The following is a 21324-nucleotide window of genomic DNA, read 5'->3' on the forward strand; positions in this document are numbered from 1 at the left end:
TAGAGAAACACTGATAATTTTAGAGGTTTCTAATGTGATGTCGTAAATAAACACATTTTTTTGCGCTTACATTTCAATTGCTGGCTGAACCATACGAGATATCTTTTGCAATGACCATTAATAAATCGCAGGGTCAAACTTTCAACGTTGCAGGCTTAGATTTGAGCGTTGAGTGTTTTTCACATGTCCAACTAATCCAATTATATGTCGCTCTTTCAAGAGTAACCTCTAAAGAAAACATGTTTGTATTGTCTAACGACAAAAAAGCTGTGAACGTTGTATATAAAGACATTCTGTAGTATATTTAGTATCAGCATTGCACCCGTGTGAAGCCGGGGCGGGTCGCTAGTTACTTAAATGATTGAAAGTAGTGTCCCTACTCACCTAATACAAATTTATGTATCTAATTGTTAATACTCAACCCTAAGATGTAATTCTGTTGTAATGAGATTTGTTTAAAGAGAAAGGCAAGACGTAGGCAGCTGGCTTGACGTGTAGAAATTTACGTTATCGTCGTCACTGTTGTGTCAGCCAGCCGTGGATGAAAACAAGTTTGCTTTGCAAATCGCACTTTGGGCTTCTTGTACGAACTAAAGTATAAGTTTACATGTATCTCATGACGGTGGAAGCTTTGAGGCGCTGGAAGTGGCGCGTGACTGTAGCGTCACGATGCCAGTCACGAAGTTGGACTGCATAGCATAGCATGAGACACTTCGGGCTAGACTCTGGAAGGAGGCAGACAGGCAATTTGTTTGTAAGCAACGTACTAAGACGACATTGCGAAAAGTAAATGAGCAGCCTGCAACCTAAAGCTGGAGTTCTCTTTTTGGGGGCACCTTTCTCCAACCCACAACTGTCTGGCTGCATGGTTGCTCTGTCTTAGTAGCAGCCAGACACAACACCAAGGAATTTTAGTTTGTGGATATTTTCAGGACTGGATTCTATGCTGCCTTCACTAAAGGACTAACACACTTAGTATCTTCCTGCTTATTTGTCCCTCGTCACACATGACCTTCGCCCTATAGCGCTGACCGAGATCTCTACCTCCACGGCTTAGCCATTACCACAACACACAAAAAATACATTGGCAAAAAATACATACCTTATCAGTTTATCAATAGGAAAAAACTTAATTTTATTTTTTACCTTTTGCATTACATGAGAAATTTGTGTACAGTAAGTCTAATGATGTGATATTCACACCTGAGAGGAAATCAGAAATTGGGACTCTAACAAAACCTTCACATAATGCTGCACCACAGCACAATATTTAAAATATTGGTTGAATGCAAAGATAATTAACTGGAACACGCTTGCAGTATTCATAACACGTTATTGATTATTGTATATTCCTTCACAATAAGCATTTTTACTTTGATATTCTGAACTTTACAAAGTTTAGTTAAATTAAATTAATAAATATCGGCAGGATTTTTAATTGTTGTAGACTATTTAAATATTTAAATAGTAAATACTATAGTAAAAAAATAATAAACCTATAACGCTCCACTCTGAAACTCTTAGTGGTAATTTATTTTATTGATTTTGTGTACTGAGGAAAAAAAAAAGCTGCAAATTGTAAACACCTAAGGCAGAATGGCTAATTGACCTTTGGATACCTATAACAGAAACTTGCATTCAGCCATCTAAGCTGAAGGACATTTTACTTGGCTCACACAAGAACTAGTAAGAATAAATATGAACACTGGAACTTCCTAGTACTTGCAACATTACACATTTACTGAGAACAAAGTATGCACATAAAAATTGAAAATACCCTTAAAACGTTGTTAATCAGTTTTACTTCTGTTCTGAACAATTACAATCAAACATAATGTATCACAAAAATAGCTACAAATAATATAAAAAACAACAGAGACAGCACCGTGGAAAAATATTGAAAATAAATACCTCAGGGGGAAAATTATAGCCTTTGTTGAAATTAGCATTGCAAACAAAACTCCTTAAAGTAATTGTAACACTCAGAAGATAAAAAAGGATCTTGAAAAAAATATAATCACTTACATTTGGCGTCAACCCTTCTCGAAATAGAACATCATGGTTGATTTCGGAAGGCGTGTCGGACTTGTAGACAAAACTCAGCTCCTGAGGTGAATCAACACATCAGTGAACTTGTGTTGCAAAGCTCATAACACTGTCTTCAGATATGCATGAATATCAATAGAATTTTTTTTACTCATAGTTCACCATAAGGCAAACTATCAGAAAATTAAATTAATGAACATCCCCTGCTTGACCACTGACAAAAAAAGCTGGCACAAGAGTACATTAGGAGCTAAACTGCATTGTTACACACACAAAATGCTTGTGGAAAATATTGCTTTGCAGCCAGAGTTTAAAAAATTATCTAATTAAAAAACACATTCAGCACACAGTGTTTTTAATTTAAATGTGACTTGAATAACATGTTTATGAAGGAGTTTTATTGAATACATAGTTAAATTTAAGGACATTTAAGGACCCCTAAGCAATAAAAATCAGATTTAGAACATTTAAGAAAATAAAGGAGGCTGTGATCCTTAAAGACTAATCTGACAAAACCTTGAAGTCAGCGGTTCAGCCCAGCCCTGCCGGCTCTATGTGTAACGTCACAAACACACCACAGAAAAAAGTTCTGTATCACATATCCAAATTTATCCCTTGATCCTGATGACTAGGGACAGGAAAAATTCACGGGTTCAATGACCTGTAGGATGAACTCCATAGTTCTACGTACACTCAGTCAAATGTCACCCACTCATTGGCTGCTGTCTTGTGAGACGTCCCAGCGTAGCAGCCTGTGATTCGATAAAGCTATGGTTGGGTGTTTCTCATTGGCCCAGAGTCATCCAGGTGAGTTGTGAGCCAATAGCAGAGGCAGCACTGAGGTATAACTATTTGTATTTTAGCCTATCGCGAAATGAATTTGCGAATTTTTCCGGTCTCTACTGATGACATGATCCTATATATTTTGATCCTGTGATACATGATGCTTGCTGTTTTAATTTAGTGTGTGAAAATATACTGGACATAACAACGACTTGTGATAAAACAATGAATTATGATTGCAATTTGAGTAAACAAAAAAATATTTTCCTTTATGATGTGAAACATATTAGCAGTCTGTATATGGCATTTCTTGGGAGTAATTTCATGAATGTGACAGAAGTCAAGGGAAGGAAATGTGTAACAACCAATGCTGCCATCTGTGGTGGATGGATCGAACCAAAGTTTACTGGGACAAAGGGAAATGTTATAATATTAACTTTTTAGTGAATTTTAACAAGATCTACAGAATATTAATAAAATTACTAATCAACAAATCAGGTTCTAAGGCTGGGTTTAGTATTTTTTTCAAATCTTTTTCATTTTTATCGGAGCTGTTTAATTATATAGTTTAATATTTTAGTCTGCTAATATAATTATTCAATAGTCGATGTAGCTCTCCAGCAGCAAATTCTAGCAGCAGGTAAGGAAAGTACGAGTGATTTGCATCCAGAAATGCATTTGAAAACACAATTTCCATGTATTTATCACGCTCTGCATTATTTTAAATAATTTCATGTCTCAGTTACATTTATTATAAGTATTTTTGCAGCATGAGGACATGATTTTGCTCGTTACCAAGGTTAGATAAAACACATTACTGGTGAGTCCTTAAAGGTTGGCTCACATTTTTTCTAATAAACTTAAGATCATAATTCATTGTTACAAGATAATTTATTTTATGTGCAGAAACTTTTGATGAACTAAATTAAAACAGCAAGAATCATGTACCTTAGGATCAATGCATACAGCATAATGCCATTCGCATCAAGGGATACACTTGGATACATTTTATTTATTTATTTATTTGAATTTGTTACATGCGCACCAACAGTCCGGGGACTTTAGTGGTGGGCACGACGTATACAAAATATACACAAATACATAAAGAAACAAGAAACAAAGGACAAGACATCCATACAAACAGTGACACATGGACAAATACAAATATAATACTTAAAATAATAATTAGTACAAAGTAGTAAGGAAAGCAGCAAACATAAAATTTAATAGAGTACAATAATATAAACGTGAAAGAGAAAAAATACTAACTATAATTAGTATGAGGATATAAATTACATTAAATACTTTAAAACATAGCTCTGTTCACAATTAATTTGACTTGGTGTTGTGTCTATTATAGTTTGTAACGAGTCTATAAATAAGATCATTCTTGTTATAAATAGTACATAAACTAGAAAAGAGGTGAGAATTGAATTGGGGGATTCTCAATCCGGTGTTCTCAAGAATATAGCTACATTTAATTTTATAGTTATAAATGTTATGTACAAAAAGATAGTCCAAATAGGCTCTACGGTCTGCTAGAGGAATTAGATTGGGATGCGGAAAACCTCTATGAATTATTAGTTGAGACAATTTGTTTTGTAAATTTTCTATTTTCTCAATATCAGTTGACCCAATGTCATTCCAGATAGTTGAACAGTATTCTAATTTAGATTGAATTAATGCCAAGTAAAGAGAAATAATTGAATCGGAATTGGTAGCATAATGAGTGATATATTTTATAATAGCAAATGTTCTTTTTGAAATGGAGTTTAAGTAGTCGGTTTTTTATATGAAAAAATAGTTTTGAATCTAGAAAGACACCAAGGTCTTTTATAATGAATGTTTTTGAGATTGGGTTATTATTCAGAATGTAATTATAACTATAGGGTTATATTTCCTAGTAAAGGATATTACCTTAGTTTTATTATCATTAAGATTGACCAAGTTTAGAAGACACCAATTATTGATTTCATTAATGCCCCTTTGTAGAAGAGCGCAATCATTGACTGTAGATATTATTTTAGAGATTTTCAGATCGTCAGCAAAGAGTACATCAGTTGAGTAATTAAGTACCATGGTAATGTCATTTATAAATATATTGAAGAGGAGAGGTGAGAGAGTGGCACCTTGTGGTACTCCAGAACTAGCATGGTGTAAAGAGGATTTATGGTTGTTGACAGATACAAAAAAATATCTATTATTGAGATAGCTAGACAACCAGTTCAAGTATTTAGTACGAAAACCAAAGTCTGATAGTTTTTTTAAAAGTAGCGAATGGTTTACTGTATTGATTGCTTCGGCTAGATCAAAATAACAGGCATCCGCCTGTCCTCTGTTAGTAACTACATTATGGATTGGGTTAAGAAAAGTAATTAGGTTAGTAGTGGAGGACATTCCAGATCTGAAACCATGCTGACTGGCTGATAATTTATTTTGAAGTTGAAAATTTAAAACTTTGTGTATAATTTTTTCAAATATTTTTGCGAAGCCATTACGTAAAGATATTGGTCTATAGTTTGACACAATCAATTTAGAGCCATGTTTGTGTATCGGAATGACCTTTGCTATTTTCCATTTGTCAGGGAAAATTTGAAAATGCAAACTGGTGTTTTAATATCTTTTAAGATAAAATTAGGGATGCCATCTGGGCCGGTGGATTTGGATGACTTGAGAGCCTTGATGCCCCATAGAATAAGGGATTCAGAAATGTAGGACATAGGAACAGAATCCGAGGACATGTTTGAAGACGTCACATTATTGGTTGAAGTCTTGTAGACACTGGAAAAATATTGTGCAAAAACATTAGATAAAACAGTTGGATCATCACAAATATCATCATTGATTTTTAAAGAACATTGTTCATAGTAACCATCTTTCATTAATTTAACATACTTCCATTATTTATTTTTATTGTTGAAGTTGTTATTAGTAGAGCGGATCTAATTAATTTTATCACGTTTTATGTAAGATTTTGCCATTTTGTGAAAATGTGAAAACTGTAAATAATAATAAGGATTGTTAGATCATTTATAAAGTTTGTGAAAATTTTTTTTTTTATTTTAATGCTTGAATTAAGTCATTAAAAAACCATAATGGATATTTGGGTAATTTTTTAGAAATTAGTGGTATAAATGTGTTCATATTGTCAGTTATACAATTTGTTAAAACATCCACCTGATGATTAACATTGGTTGATTCATAGAAATGAGACCAGTCATAATTTTTTACGAAGTTATAAAGACCTAAATAATTACCGTCCTTGTAATTTCTGTAGGGAGGATTAACACTTCTTGAGCTAGAATAAATTTCAATGTTAATGTTTAGAGCTGGATGATACAGATCTTCTTTGGTAAGTATTTCAGAGGCTTGCGTTACTGTACACTGAGATAGATTTGTTAAGCATAAATCGAGACTTTTGCAAGGTTGGGTGTGATTATATTGGGTCAGACCCAATGTAGATACAAAATTGAGAAGGTAATTGGCTTTGGATTTGACATGTGAATGAGTAATGTTTGAAGAGTGCCGAGTGAGCCAATCAATACCTGGAACATTAAAATCACAATTAAAATATCTTCTTGAGTGGTAGATAGTTTTTCTTCCAAGTGTTCAAGGTACTCGAGATATTTATTCGGCGAGATGTCTGGGGCTAGGTAGATAGTTCCGATGATAAAAGTTGTTGCAGGAGATGTTTTTACCTTGATCCAGATAGCTTCAATACCGGGAAAGTCGTAAATGTAAACAGGTGGCACTGATAAAAATTTGGTTTTGTTAAAGGCTGAAAGCACCCCCCCCCCCCCCCCCTATTTTTCAGTGTAAGTTGAGGATTTCTAAAAACTATATACTGGTCTGTGAAATAGTGAGAATTTATGTTGTTATGGTTGAGCCAGGTTTCTGTTAAACAAATAATGTCGTAATGAGAGTTTAAAAGGTTTTCCAGAAATTCATTAGACTTAGTTCTTAATCCTCTCAAGTTTTGATATGCAATATCATAATTTATAAGGAACTGCTTCACTGTGGGAAATAGATTGCTCCTCCAGTATCAAATTAGATGTGGAAGTTGACGCCATTGGATTAGGAGGCATGATGGTCACTGCTGTACTGTCTTGATTGGTAACATTAGTGTAGACTTGATCCGGATGTAGTCTACCGTAAAACGGGCTAATTAAACAGCCACATGATACATAACAATTACCCACCACAGTTTTACATAAGCTTCTGAGTGATACTCCAGCATTTTGTATTCATCCAGTGTTGTTAATATAAAGGAGCACTCCAAAACTTCACTAACCACAAGATTCGACAAGGTAATCTCGACTTGCTTTCAACTGTATCAACCTGCTGCCGGCTGATTTTACTTCCAAACTATAGATCTTGTCTGAATGGTTCTTGAATCTAGCAATAAGCTGTGACAGGGCCAGGTACTCTGTCAGTAAGCTGTGACAGGGCCAGGTACTCTGTCAGTAAGCTGTGACAGGGCCAGGTAATCTGTCAATAAGCTGTGACAGGGCCAGGTACTCTGTCAGTAAGCTGTGACAGGGCCAGGTACTCTGTCAGTAAGCTGTGACAGGGCCAGGTACTCTGTCAATAAGCTGTGACAGGGCCAGGTACTCTGTCAGTAAGCTGTGACAGGGCCAGGTACTCTGTCAGTAAGCTGTGACAGGGCCAGGTACTCTGTCAATAAGCTGTGACAGGGCCAGGTACTCTGTCAGTAAGCTGTGACAGGGCCAGGTACTCTGTCAGTAAGCTGTGACAGGGCCAGGTACTCTGTCAATAAGCTGTGACAGGGCCAGGTACTCTGTCAGTAAGATGTGACAGGGCCAGGTACTCTGTCAATAAGTTGTGACAGGGCCAAGTAAGCTGTGACAGGAACAGGTATGCTGTCAGTAAGCTGTGATGGGGCCAGGTACTCTGTCAGTAAGATGTGACGGGGCCAGGTACTCTGTCAATAAGCTGTGACAGGGCCAGGTATTCAATAAGCTGTGACAGGGCCAGGTACTCTGTCAATAAGCTGTGACAGGGCCAGGTACTCTGTCAATAAGCTGTGACAGGGCCAGGTACTCTGTCAATAAGCTGTGAGACGGCCAGGTACTCTGTCAATAAGCTGTGACACGGCCAGGTACTCTGTCAATAAGCTGTGACAGGGCCAGGTACTCTGTCAATAAGCTGTGACAGGGCCAGGTACTCTGTCAATAAGCTGTGACAGGGCCAGGTACTCTGTCAGTAAGATGTGACAGGGCCAGGTACTCTGTCAATAAGCTGTGACAGGGCCAGGTACTCTGTCAATAAGCTGTGACATGGCCAGGTACTCTGTAAATAAGCTGTGACATGGCCAGGTACTCAGTCAATAAGCTGTGATGGGGTCAGGTACTCTGTCAATAAGATAAAATGGTACAGTGGGTATTGAGAGGGTAAGAAGCCACCTTACTTTGAAAATCCTATAAATGTTTTCAGAACACTTACATGTACAAAAACCAAAGTATAGCGAACCAGTCTATCAGTGGCTAATAACCGGATAACATTTGAATGAATTTTTTGCATCATATTATCCCCACATGTCAACTTATTTCACGGCCTGCAAACTAACTTTGACCTCTATTGAGAGTCAGCACACTGTAATTTACTGTCTAATTTATGCAGACACATGCCTGATCCCACCCTTTAACACAGAATGACCACCCTTCCAACTTTGGATGACACTCAAAATACAAAATAAATTTTTACATAAACTATATTATATATGAACCGAGGACCAGTCTGTTGCGTAGCAGCTATTAGCGTGAAATTATTTCCGCAGTATAGGCTACATAGTACACAAGTATGGTGGACATTCTAAGCATAGGTGAAAATTAAAATGGCTATACTATTTTGCCCCCCCCCCCTTTTTTTTTTTAAAAAAAAAACTTTTTTCTCACTAAACCCTATACCTAACTAAACAAATTTAAGGCAATTACAAAACCACTGACCATTTAAATAAATTTTGAATCTATTTTGTAAAAAAGTGAAACCGTACATTTATAAATGTTACTGTATTTCTTATTCACAATATTTTTTTAAATTTTCAGGGCTTTAGAAATGTGTAAAATTAGCCTTTAAATTGCTGATTTTGGATTTACTATTTTACTTAATCTCCGGCCATCCGTCCTTCCAACAATTCCAGGCTGGGTCTGCCACTGTTTTTATGTGTGTGTGTATGTAAAACCCCCAACCCCCAACACACACACACATACACACACACATGAACATGCATGCACACATGTGCACGCACACACACACATGTGCACACACACACACACATAAACACACATACATAAAAACAGTGGCACTTTGTATGAAGGCCAAATTAACTTATAAATATAATGAATAAATTGAACACATATCGAAAAAAAAAAAAAACACAAAATAACTTAATGAATTAGTTTTTTGCTATGATAAAATTATTTTCATAAAATAACATATAACATTCTTTGCAGACTAATACAAAAGTTTCAAACAAAAACAGAAATTTTGAAGTTATACTTTTTTATTCACATTATGAAAAATTTATGAGTGAATTTTTAAGATGTGCACACACCATGCAATAAAATTTTTACAGGATGAAAAAAGGCTACATACAAATAAAAATTATATTTATGCTTATTAAATCTAATACTTAATTGATTGATATTGAAAACTGTCTATATAATTAAAAACATTTATTTATTGTGAATTTTAGTGATTGATTTTGTCTCTATTAACTTTTTCAAGTGTATTTATGTGAGGTTATGTTCCCATATGTATAATTTATTTGCATTTTAAATTATTATTTAATAAATAATTAAAATTAATGAATTAGGATAAACATTCAACATATTAATTATTTTCATTACTAATTAAAAATTACTATTTACTAAATTAAATAATTTTATACCCACATTGATATTAATAATCAATACTTAACATTTATTTAAAGTTTTTAATTTGATTGTATTTATACTTTACCAACTGTATTTATAATATCACTCCAGTCCTTTTAATATTTTCTTTCTATAAATTATTTGCATGCAAAATTAAAGTTAGTTTTTATTACACCAAGTAAGTATAACTTCTAACGCTTTTTCATAAGTACACGCATCAATTTTTTTTTTTTAATGGATTGCTCACATATTAATATAGTGAACGGTCTTAAATCAGGCAAGCTCTACGCCACGGTCATGCTGGACTATTGAAAGTCAATATACTTTCAACAGGAATACCAAAGAAAATTTAATATACAGTCCAAAGGCAAAACAAGTCTAAATAAGCTGCGCTAAAGAAAGAAAAAAAAATGCAGATGAATGTTGGTACCTAGTCTTCATAGGCGGGATTTGGGGGTGGGGCACTTGCCACCCCAAAAATGTTAGTGAAAAAAAAAACTTTTTTGCAGGTGTTGATAGTTACCACTCTTTAGCGCTGGCGCACGGCGCACCTGTATCCTGGTAGGTGCTGCCATCTATCATAGTATTGTGGATTTGGTTCACACCATTAGATAGATAGCAGCACTGCAAAGCAGAGGTATTTTCAGGTTTTCACTGTCCAAGTTGTGTCAGAATCAGTCTATTATTTTGTCTAGTCAATGGAATCAGAAATCAGTGTAGGTATAATAAGTTAGTGAAGTGAGAAGTGAGTGATTCGATGTTTCGAAGTTGTCTTACATTACTTGTGTATGTTTGAGCTGGGATGGTAAATAACAGAGATTTATATTTTATGTGAGATTTAAGATTACTCACATTATGTGAGTAATTTTATATCTATATTGTATTTTTATTTTTATGCAGCATCACTGTGAGTGAATTACACTCGTTCCAAATTCGTTGTTAGTTCCAATGTCACCGATAGATAGCAACATAGCAGTAAAAATAATAAATTTTGTACACATAAAACAAAACTTCTTACATTTGTATTACGTCTCACGTAAAATTAATACTCAACGTAGTAAACCAACTGCTGTAAATGATTTTATGATCTACAATTTTAGTTTAACTTCTAAAAGATTATATAAAAATAAACAATAATTCACTTAATCATCGGTGGTACAAAGTTACCCACACAGAGAACCTTTCTGTGTATGTACGTACACATAAAGGTTCTCTGTCTATGGGTAATAATGGGATACGGGAACAGAATAACTAAAGCTAACAGAAGTGACATTAAAAAGATTTTTCATTGTTGTTTTTGTACCAGCTCTCGGGGCGTGCAGAAATTAAATGTAAACACGGCCGCCCACAAGTTCTGTAATATATCTATCCCGAAATAATTCATTTGAAAATTGTATGCATCATAATACTTACTTGGTAGATCTTTCCTCAAAAAACTTGAAATAAGTAAAAATTTTAGTATAACATAACATCCACATTCAGTGTAAACCATCTTTGGTGCCATGACAACCAAGAAATAAACGAGTTCGTTAAAAACCACACCATGTTGCTTCTGTTGCTTGTTTATTCTGTGACACGGGTCAAAACAGTGAAAGTGAATTGCCAAAAAAAAAAAAATTTTTGTGGTATGTGTCAATAGTAGGTACGTCATAACATTTTAGGGTCATTCCATGAGAAAGTGAGCCTGGCAAACATTTTTTGAAAATTATTACATGCAATCAATTTTTGTAGAAATTGCAAGCAAATATGTTGTATTTTTGTTTTCCATTAATAAATATGGTAATATAATCTCTGTATTATTGTTATTCAATCCAGGAAGTCAGGTTTGTAATTGTGTTCTTGCATGTGATATTTGTGTGCAAAGTTGGCATCACTACATATGCTCAGCTGTTTGTACTTTTATCTCCTAACATAACATAAATGTTCTTTTTATAATTCACCAAAGCAATTATTTGAAAAGGTAAGCATATTGAGGCCTTACTTAAGGCGCTCGAGTTTAAAGTCGGAGATCGCAGAAGGGAGTACCAACTAAATGCAGTGAGAAGTACGGTCCCTAGGCAAAAAAGAATGACCTGGATAATAATTGAAAACATCACTGCCTGTTTACTATTTAATATTTCCGCTTGGCATCGGCTTGGTACATTGAAATACAGAACCATTTACACAAATCTGCAGAAGATCTAGATCTCGCATTAAAGAAAAGGACATCTAAAGTAATCACATATTATAAACACTATATTACGGGTAATTATACAAATATTTAGAAAGCATTAGTTTTTCCCTAACAGGTCCGTTGATTACAATCCTGGATGACGTAATTGTCTATAACTGTTGTTTAGGCACAATTCCCAATGTTTTGGTCAAACCGGACTCTCGTTTCGACGTAATTATGCGAGTCTCACATCCCGCACCACAGCAATGTGTTAAGTCTGGCTTGCAGTTTACGTAAATTCTCACGTAGCGTAAAAAGGAGAAGTAGAGTTTATTGCGCCACATTACGATTCAAGAAACTAGCAAGATAATGAATTTGAGTTTATGATCAGTTAAGTCTCTCTGCTCATTGTTTTTCCTTGAAAAACCAACCCGGTGTCCGGCTGTTAATAGCGGTTGCGTCGAGGCTTACTTGTAGTTGCGCAGCATGGTGGACGATAACCCGGGCTGGGCACTCGTCGATGCGTAGGTGAATGGAACAGTCTTTCCATTTTAGCAGCGGCGCAACACGCCTGCACCCGCTAGCCGAAGTCCGACTCCCCCAGCCGCCAGCACCGTCCCTCTGCTCGCCAGCCGCAGACCGTCGCAGGTTAACGCGTCACCATGACGTCATAAGGCTCAGCGCGCCGCGCGGTGTTGGCTCGCGGAAACACACACAAGCGCAGCGCCGCGAATGTCCGTAATGCTTTTGTTTTAATCAATCTTCAGGACGAAAATGAACCAAGTGCCAAACAATCTATCATAACATATTATATAATTAATTACCAAATTAAAAGGACGTTAAAACAAACAAATAATAAAAGTAAAGTTAATGGAGGCGTGGCAAACGCCTCAATATCCCCCCCTTAAAAAAAAACTAATTTAACACCAAAAACAAAAAAAATTTAGGTAGCTACGAGCCACTATAATGGCGAGAAAACGGGGAAGCACTCAAAACACGCCATTCAAGCAACAGACCTCAAAGAAAAGCAAGAAGGAAAAAAGCACACAGTGAGAAAAAACACGCGAAGAAAAACACTTGAGAGAGACAAAAAAAAACAATAATTAAGACCAAACAATGCTTTGTGCCACTTTCCCGTTTACTCGTTAACAAACAAGCAACATAATTCCTTACTAGGGGGTAGTAACCGTAATCCACCTCTGAGACACGTAAGGCGCAATAAGAAACCTACTCAGCAGCATAAGCCCTATACTTAAGTCGAGCAGCCACCCAAAAGAAAACAAAAATTTAAAACCCCAAAAAAAAAAACTAACCAATACGACGATAAAAAAAACTTCTAAGACCTCGAGTCAAAACCGACAGTCACGAGCGAAATGCCCTAAACGCCCACACCGAAAACACGTACCTCCCTTCTTAACTTTATTTGGCCCTCGCGAACTTTCACTACTTTTGCCCACCGCGCCTTGCATTAATTGCTTTTTGAACTGGAAACTGGTAAAACAAACGTTTTCCACCGCCACTGCCCACTCTAATAAATCTAACAACTTATGTGGCTTGTTCACGTAACACGACTCATGACGCACCTGTGGACAAACATTTTCGAGAACAAGACTAACCCATTCCTCCTCAGTCTTACTCACTCCTAGTGCCTTCGCATAATCCAAAATCTCCTGCACAAAATGCAAGACGGTTTCATTTAGCTCCTGAAATTTATAAACTTTACTCATAATTAATTGCTCACGAACCCGCCGAGGACAAAGCTTATTCCACAACGCCTCCTTACAATCAACCCATGACATATGACTCTTATAACCCGCAATGACTATATCGTAAGCTAAGCCTGTGCAACGCGAAGCAACAGCCAAAATTAAATCACCCTCATTGGAAAAATAATTAGCGTTAGCTAGCTTGTCCACGGCCATGCAAATTTATTCTTGGGTGCCTCAAGACTAATTTTGACCTTTTTATCAAACGCGAAGCATAACCTCCTATTCTTACAATCCACTATAGCTCCCGTGCCCTTTAAGAAATCCCATCCTAAAATCAATTCTTCGAGTAGCCCAGGCATTACCCAAAAATCACGTGTCCAGGCAAAATTTCCTATTTTAAAGTGCAAACGTACTTTCAAGGAGATTTTCCGGCTTTTCCCGTCAGCCAAATGTACCTCAAACCCTGGCTCCGTTTTTAAATTTTTTTTTTGTTCGGGATGTCTCGTTATTAACCTACTCAAAAACGCCTGCTGTACAAATGAATTGCTAGCCCCAGTATCAATTAAACCCGAGACTATCTCCTCATAAAAACTTACCCTGACACACATATTACTTCTAGCTTTCAATACCGCCAGACGATGCTTATTTTCAAAACGAAACCCGCTAACCCTTTTTTTTTGTAAACAATTGCGAGACAAATGCCCCCACTTGCCACAAAACCCACACACTCGTCTAACGTTATTCCCCTGACCTTTACTCTGCTTCTTCTCTGCGCATTTAGCGATGAGATGCCTCTCACTGCCACATGCATAGCACTTCTTTCTAATTTTATATTTATTACTTTGATCATATGCTGAAATTTCGGACTTTACACCCACCTTATCAACTTCACTGCACCTATCCACTCTCGTGACATTCAAGTCCGCTTCCCCATTTATCCCCAGGCTACTTTCACCCTCTTTTAAAATGTTTGATTTTTCCTCCTCTTCGCATAAATCGGAAACCCAACACACATTATCCACCTCCACCGCCCAATTACTAATATCGAACAAGCTGGTGGGCCTCTCCACAAAGCTACACTCCCTCCTAATGTGGGGATGCAAGTTTTCTAAGACTAACCGTATCCACTCCATTTCCCTCATTTGGACATTAAGGGCCGAACCATGGTCCAAAATGTCATGTACATAACTCAAAGTTTTTTCCCCTTTTCTTTGAAAACGAAGGGTTTTCTCTATTATAAGTTCCTCTCTAACTCTACAAGGACATAAATTTTCCCATAACGCCTCCTTGCAATCAACCCAGGACATATGACTCTTATAACGCGCAATGAGTATATCGTAAGCTAAGCCTGTGCAACGCGAAGCAACAGCTAAAATTAAATCGCTCTCATTGGAAAAATAATTTGCGTTAGCTAGCTTGTCTACGGCCATGCAAAACTCTAATATATCCTCTACATTTGCTGACTGCAGTTTCGGAACATTTTCTAATGATCGCAAAGCAAACTTATTTTTTAGAAAATTTGTACTAAGCGAGCCAGACCCACTCGCTTCTGCCTGTTCCGTTTGCCACGAAACTCTTTCTCCTTTCAAATGCGCCACAAACTTCTGTCTTAAAACATCTATGCTTTCGCCCGCACTGTGCTCGACTGACGCAGCTCTTAAATTAGTCATTATCTCCTCTTTATGTAATTTATATATCCAAGCCAATGCCATACTGGTGATATAAAAAATCAATAAGTATCTTAAACACCGAAAACTACCGCGTCTGCGACTCTGACTAGCAGAGTGGCGCAGTTTTTGCTGACTGCAGTTTCGGAACATTTTCTAGTGATCGCAAAGCAAACTTATTTTTTAGGAAATTTGTACTAAACGAGCCAGACCCACTCGCTTCTGCCTGTTCCGTTTGCCACGAAACTCTTTCTCCTTTCAAATGCGCCACAAACTTCTGTCTTAAAACATCTATGCTTTCGTCCGCACTGTGCTCGACTGACGCAGCTCTTAAATTAGTCATTATCTCCTCTTTATGTAATTTATATATCCAAGCCAATGCCATACTGGTGATATAAAAAATCAATAAGTATCTTAAACACCGAAAACTACCGCGTCTGCGACTCTGACAAGCAGAGTGGCGCAGTTTTGAGGCCTTACTTAAGGCACTCGAGTTTAAAGTCGGAGATCGCAGAAGGGAGTACCAACTAAATGCAGTGAGAAGTACGGTCCCTAGGCAAAAAAGAATGACCTGGATAATAATTGAAAACATCACTGCCTGTTTACTATTTAATATTTCCGCTTGGCATCGGCTTGGTACATTGAAATACAGAACCATTTACACAAATCTGCAGAAGATCTAGAACTCGCATTAAAGAAAAGGACATCTAAAGTAATCACATATTATAAACACTATATTACGGGTAATTATACAAATATTTAGAAAGCATTAGTTTTTCCCTAACAGGTCCGTTGATTACAATCCTGGATGACGTAATTGTCTATAACTGTTGTTTAGGCACAATTCCCAATGTTTTGGTCAAACCGGACTCTCGTTTCGACGTAATTATGCGAGTCTCACATCCCGCACCACAGCAATGTGTTAAGTCTGGCTTGCAGTTTACGTAAATTCTCACGTAGCGTAAAAAGGAGAAGTAGAGTTTATTGCGCCACATTACGATTCAAGAAACTAGCAAGATAATGAATTTGAGTTTATGATCAGTTAAGTCTCTCTGCTCATTGTTTTTCCTTGAAAAACCAACCCGGTGTCCGGCTGTTAATAGCGGTTGCGTCGAGGCTTACTTGTAGTTGCGCAGCATGGTGGACGATAACCCGGGCTGGGCACTCGTCGATGCGTAGGTGAATGGAACAGTCTTTCCATTTTAGCAGCGGCGCAACACGCCTGCACCCGCTAGCCGAAGTCCGACTCCCCCAGCCGCCAGCACCGTCCCTCTGCTCGCCAGCCGCAGACCGTCGCAGGTTAACGCGTCACCATGACGTCATAAGGCTCAGCGCGCCGCGCGGTGTTGGCTCGCGGAAACACACACAAGCGCAGCGCCGCGAATGTCCGTAATGCTTTTGTTTTAATCAATCTTCAGGACGAAAATGAACCAAGTGCCAAACAATCTATCATAACATATTATATAATTAATTACCAAATTAAAAGGACGTTAAAACAAACAAATAATAAAAGTAAAGTTAATGGAGGCGTGGCAAACGCCTCAATATCAATGGTATTATTTAAAATTGCATGTACATGTTTTCAATGTCCCACCCGTGACAGAATACATGGAAAAGTTTGTATACTAAAAAACTGTTTTATAGGTTAGGACTAACAAAGGACATACAAAAACATTTACATGAGTTCTTTGTTATCTGACAATTTCATTTGTAATTGTTGATGCTAACAATAACATTTTCTTCATTTTTCATTTGTCCCACCCGTGACACATATGATAATATTTTCTATTAAATTAGAAGATTCTCATAACCTATTGATGTGATGAGTCTATGCTTCACTATGCTGTGTCCTCTCACTTCAATTGACATGCCTATTTAAACTTAAGTAGTATTGGTTACTAAATTTTGTGTTATTAGGAAATTTAAAAAAGAAGCACTCAGTCAAGTGAGACATTTTATACTATTCAGGGCTAGTTAAAAATAATATTTTAAAGTTGGAAAACTATTATGAATAACCTTTAATTTCAAAGAATTGTACATTTTTACAGCACAAGTTTCAAAGATACTTTTCTTTTCTAGAAATGGGAAAAACAACCTCAACTGAGTGAATGCGGAAGCATCGGCAAAAGTATAAAGACGACCAAGAACTTTGTGATAAACATTTGGAAAAAGAAAGGGAAAGAGACAAGAAGCGTAGAGAAAATGTGAAGGCTAAAGAGATGAAATCAGTTAAGTTGAAGGCAGCAAACAGACGTAAGGAAGCTGAAAGGAAAAGGAAAAATAGGCAAAAGATAAAGCAAGACTTGCGTGTTCCTATTGATACGACTGACCTGGGCTCTTATTTGTGTGTGCAATCTCTTGGCAAAGCTGTGAGAAAAGTTAAGAACTCACTTCCTAAAAGCCCAACTAAAAAATCTGTAGTAATAAAAAAATTAGTATGTGACAGTTTCCCTGAAACAGCTAAAAATATTTTTACTCACAATGAAAATAGAAACACATCAGCCAAACATGCTTTGCCACAACAGCAAATAGCTCAGATTCAATCCTTTTTCGAAAGAGATGATGTAAGTCACCAATCTCCAGGCATAAAGGATGTTAAGTCTGTAAAAAATTCACAGTCGGGAAAAAAGGAATTGTACCAGAAACGATTCATGAACATGACCGTGAAAGAAGCATATAGCTTATTTGTGTCTGAGAACCCTCACGTGAAAGTTAAACTCTCAAAATTTTATGAATTACGGCCAGCTCACGTTATTTTAACAAGTGAAATTCCCCATAACGTTTGCGTTTGTAAATATCATGCAAACTTCACGTACCTCGTGGAAGCTCTTAGTAAGCGAGGTAAAGACTTTCCGAAAAATTCATCGGAACTTCTAGAGTGTGTTTGCTGTGATGTAAAAAGTGAATCATGTATGACAGGTAAATGTAACGGTTGCAAAGCAGATTTCAGCTCACTGATTTATGATGTTAATCATACCAAGATTAGCTGGAAAGAATGGATTGAAATAAACAATAGACCTAAATTAGTGGAAATTGAAGGAACTATTGAAGCAGCTATTTCCAAGTTGAATTCACAGCTGGGCCACTTCAAGAATCATGTTTTTGTTAAGCGAACTCAGTCTCAAACATTTAATAAAATGAAGGAAACCCTTAAGGGGCCTCCCTAGTAGCATCAGAAGTTAGCGGAACACTATGTTTTTAAAATAATGATGGGACTTTATTAATCGACACTACGAATCTGAAAATTTTTCACCCACGAGAAGATAATACACGAATTGTCTGTATGATTTTACATTTTTGTTTTTTTCTATCAAAATATGAAATAAAAAATCACCAACTTGTCCAACTTTGGGGCCATTTTATACTGCTTAGGAGAATGACAGAAAAAAAGTACAAGTCTAGAAAAGAAGATAATTTTTTTCTGAAGAAATTCATTTATTTAAAACATATAGTCATCGCTTTGAATTCTGAGATATCTTTTCCACAATTTCCGCAAATCCTGAAAGTTTTCCACCGTCTCGTGCTGCCGCTCGGCGAAGCCAGCTCGCAGGCCACACAGCTCAGGTAGCCGGGTGGAGGAACACGTGGCCGGAGGAGAGGCAGGCTACCTGTGTGTGCGTGCGTGCGTGAGAGGGAGACAACCCACAACCGGCACCGGTAAAAGATAATCCCGTGACCGAAAGAAATTCTCAGAATTGCTTTTAGTGTGCCTCGCCACAGTACCATGTGCTCGACTTACTCTGTGACTATATTCGTGTATTCCTAAAACATTGCTTTTGTTTAAACTACAAATATCCTAAAGCTTACCATACTAGATCATGTATTACGAAATAAAGTATTGAAACTAATCAATCAACACATTGAAAGTTGTCCTACAAACTATTTATTGGTGGCTTTACAGTCTCGCTAGCTAATTCAACAAAATTTATATTTAATTTTTAACATGAAAATACACTTCATTGTTTTTCCTTTTATTTTTAATAAAAATTCAAGAAACAATTATTATACCACCCAATATTTTTTTAAAATTATTTTAGTTTTCCAAAATAATTTTACACATCTTACAATGCCGGGGAAAAATTTTATACTGGTATTAACCAAATTAATTATTTACAAAAGTTTTGATACTTAAAAATGTAGGTTTTATATAAAATGTATTTTAAATTAAAAGAAAAATCGTATTTTGAAAACTAAATGTCATTTTGCTATGCTTTATGGTTAGATAGATATCTGATTGCCTGCACTGTTTTAAAAATGTTCATGGGATGATATATAAAAAAATAAAAACTAGGGAAGTTCTATATTAAATAAGCTAGTCAGAATTATGTAAATGTTCCTCCTGGCGCAGGAATCACGAGGAGGATTGAAGATGAGGTCAGTGACCGATCGCTCACATATGTAGTTATGGATGGTACGTTATTAATTACAAAATTCAAAAACCATTTTGAAGTTAAAAAGTATAATTAGTGGCAATGTTTAATAAAGATGACGTAAATTTTCAGATAAACTTATTTCTACAGCTCAATTAATTAATAAGGGCAGGAAATAAATTTTTTACAGCAATTATACAAAATTATTAAAAAAATTTAAACCACAATTAATTTATCCAAAAACCAAAATTAAGTAAATATTGCCCACACATTACAACATCGACGAAAGAACCTTGCAAATTATTTTTGTTGTATGCATTATTTTGCATTCAAGTTCTTTATTTTTTTATACTTCACCTACTTATAATTGTTACATATTTGGCACATGGTCCGTCACGCCCAATTAAAGGGCCTGAATAAGTAGAACGCGTTTCTGATCAAATTGCACGCCTGTTACTTTACCTGCAACCCGGAGCGGTGTGAAATAAATTATTGTACATTCGTGACGTTGGCAATCAACTTAAATATTTATGAGTTAAAACCAAACATAACTATAACGGATAATCAAAAAAATTTTGAAATTTTGAAAGCTTGTTCTGATTTTATATAGTACACAAAGCTGTTAAACCATAAATTATTTGTTGTTGAAAAAAAATAATCCTTAACCTTTCATGCTTTTTTCATTTATTTTTATTACCAGATATTTCCGTTTAAGTAATACTTATATATATAACAATATAGCAATCTAGAAAAAAAATTAAGGTAGCCTTATTCCAAATATGTTATGATAGACGTTAGTTAACTAAGAATATAAATTCGCTTTACAACCACAGCTTGTACACAAGTAAAAAAAAACATGGTTCTACTTACAGGCCGTATTGAACGTAGGGTAGGTTTATGACAAATACAACAGCAATAAACATATGGCTGAGTCTGCTTTCATGTACACTTTTTTTTTAAGTTATCACTTTTAAAGCGGGTAAAGGGTACCTATCAAGTAGCTTAGCATTACCCATAGTGAATGTCGTGCTCCAGAAAATGTTCGAACTATGTAATATTTGTATCACTGTTGCGTTACAGACCTGCAACTTTTTTCAGTGCGCGATGTCACTCTCATGTAAAAATATGTCGTGTTTAGCGCAAACGTGTTCGAATGAATCCACATCGAGCTGCCAAAGAATACCTATCGATGTCGGCAACATACATAAGTATACAAACCAACGTTTACAAGTGTATTCATACGTAAGTATAAAACTGGCGGCGGGCCATGATGCAGTTGGTTCTTCGCGTACAGTCCACTGACGGGATAAGAAGCGTCAAAGATCTTATATGGCTATTCTGTAAACTTGTATGTCATTTCACTGCCTGCTTTAGACAAACAACATCCATTACTTTTAGCTTTGGCTTGAAAAGAATTACTCCGACCGGCTTTCTTATATGACTTATTTCAGCTCCTCGTGCAACCAGTGTGTATACCTAATTTGTCCGCGGCCTTATCTTTGGGTGAAAGTTATTTGTAAGGGAAGTTGTATCGGTAATGTTCATCATGTATTACATAACAATTCGACTTAGATACGCACATGTGTTTTTAAAATATATGTTTAATAACTTGCAATACAAAGTATGTGTTGAATTTCATGTATTGAATTTTTTTTTACATTATGTAAGAACATAATAATCACAATATTTCATGAGAAATTT

General features: G+C 36.1%; 1 protein-coding gene across 1 annotated transcript in view; it reads right to left on the minus strand.

Annotated features, from left to right (window-relative positions):
• LOC134540132 (protein misato homolog 1) overlaps positions 1 to 21324 on the minus strand; it is a 138958-nt gene that overhangs the window by 90888 nt on the left and 26746 nt on the right. Inside the window, exon 2 of the mRNA XM_063382658.1 lies at positions 2026 to 2106. Coding sequence (XP_063238728.1) covers positions 2026 to 2106 — 81 coding nt within the window. The remainder of the gene's footprint in view (positions 1 to 2025; positions 2107 to 21324) is intronic.

This window comes from Bacillus rossius, chromosome 16 (assembly GCF_032445375.1).
Source record: "Bacillus rossius redtenbacheri isolate Brsri chromosome 16, Brsri_v3, whole genome shotgun sequence".
Taxonomy (NCBI): domain Eukaryota; kingdom Metazoa; phylum Arthropoda; class Insecta; order Phasmatodea; family Bacillidae; genus Bacillus; species Bacillus rossius.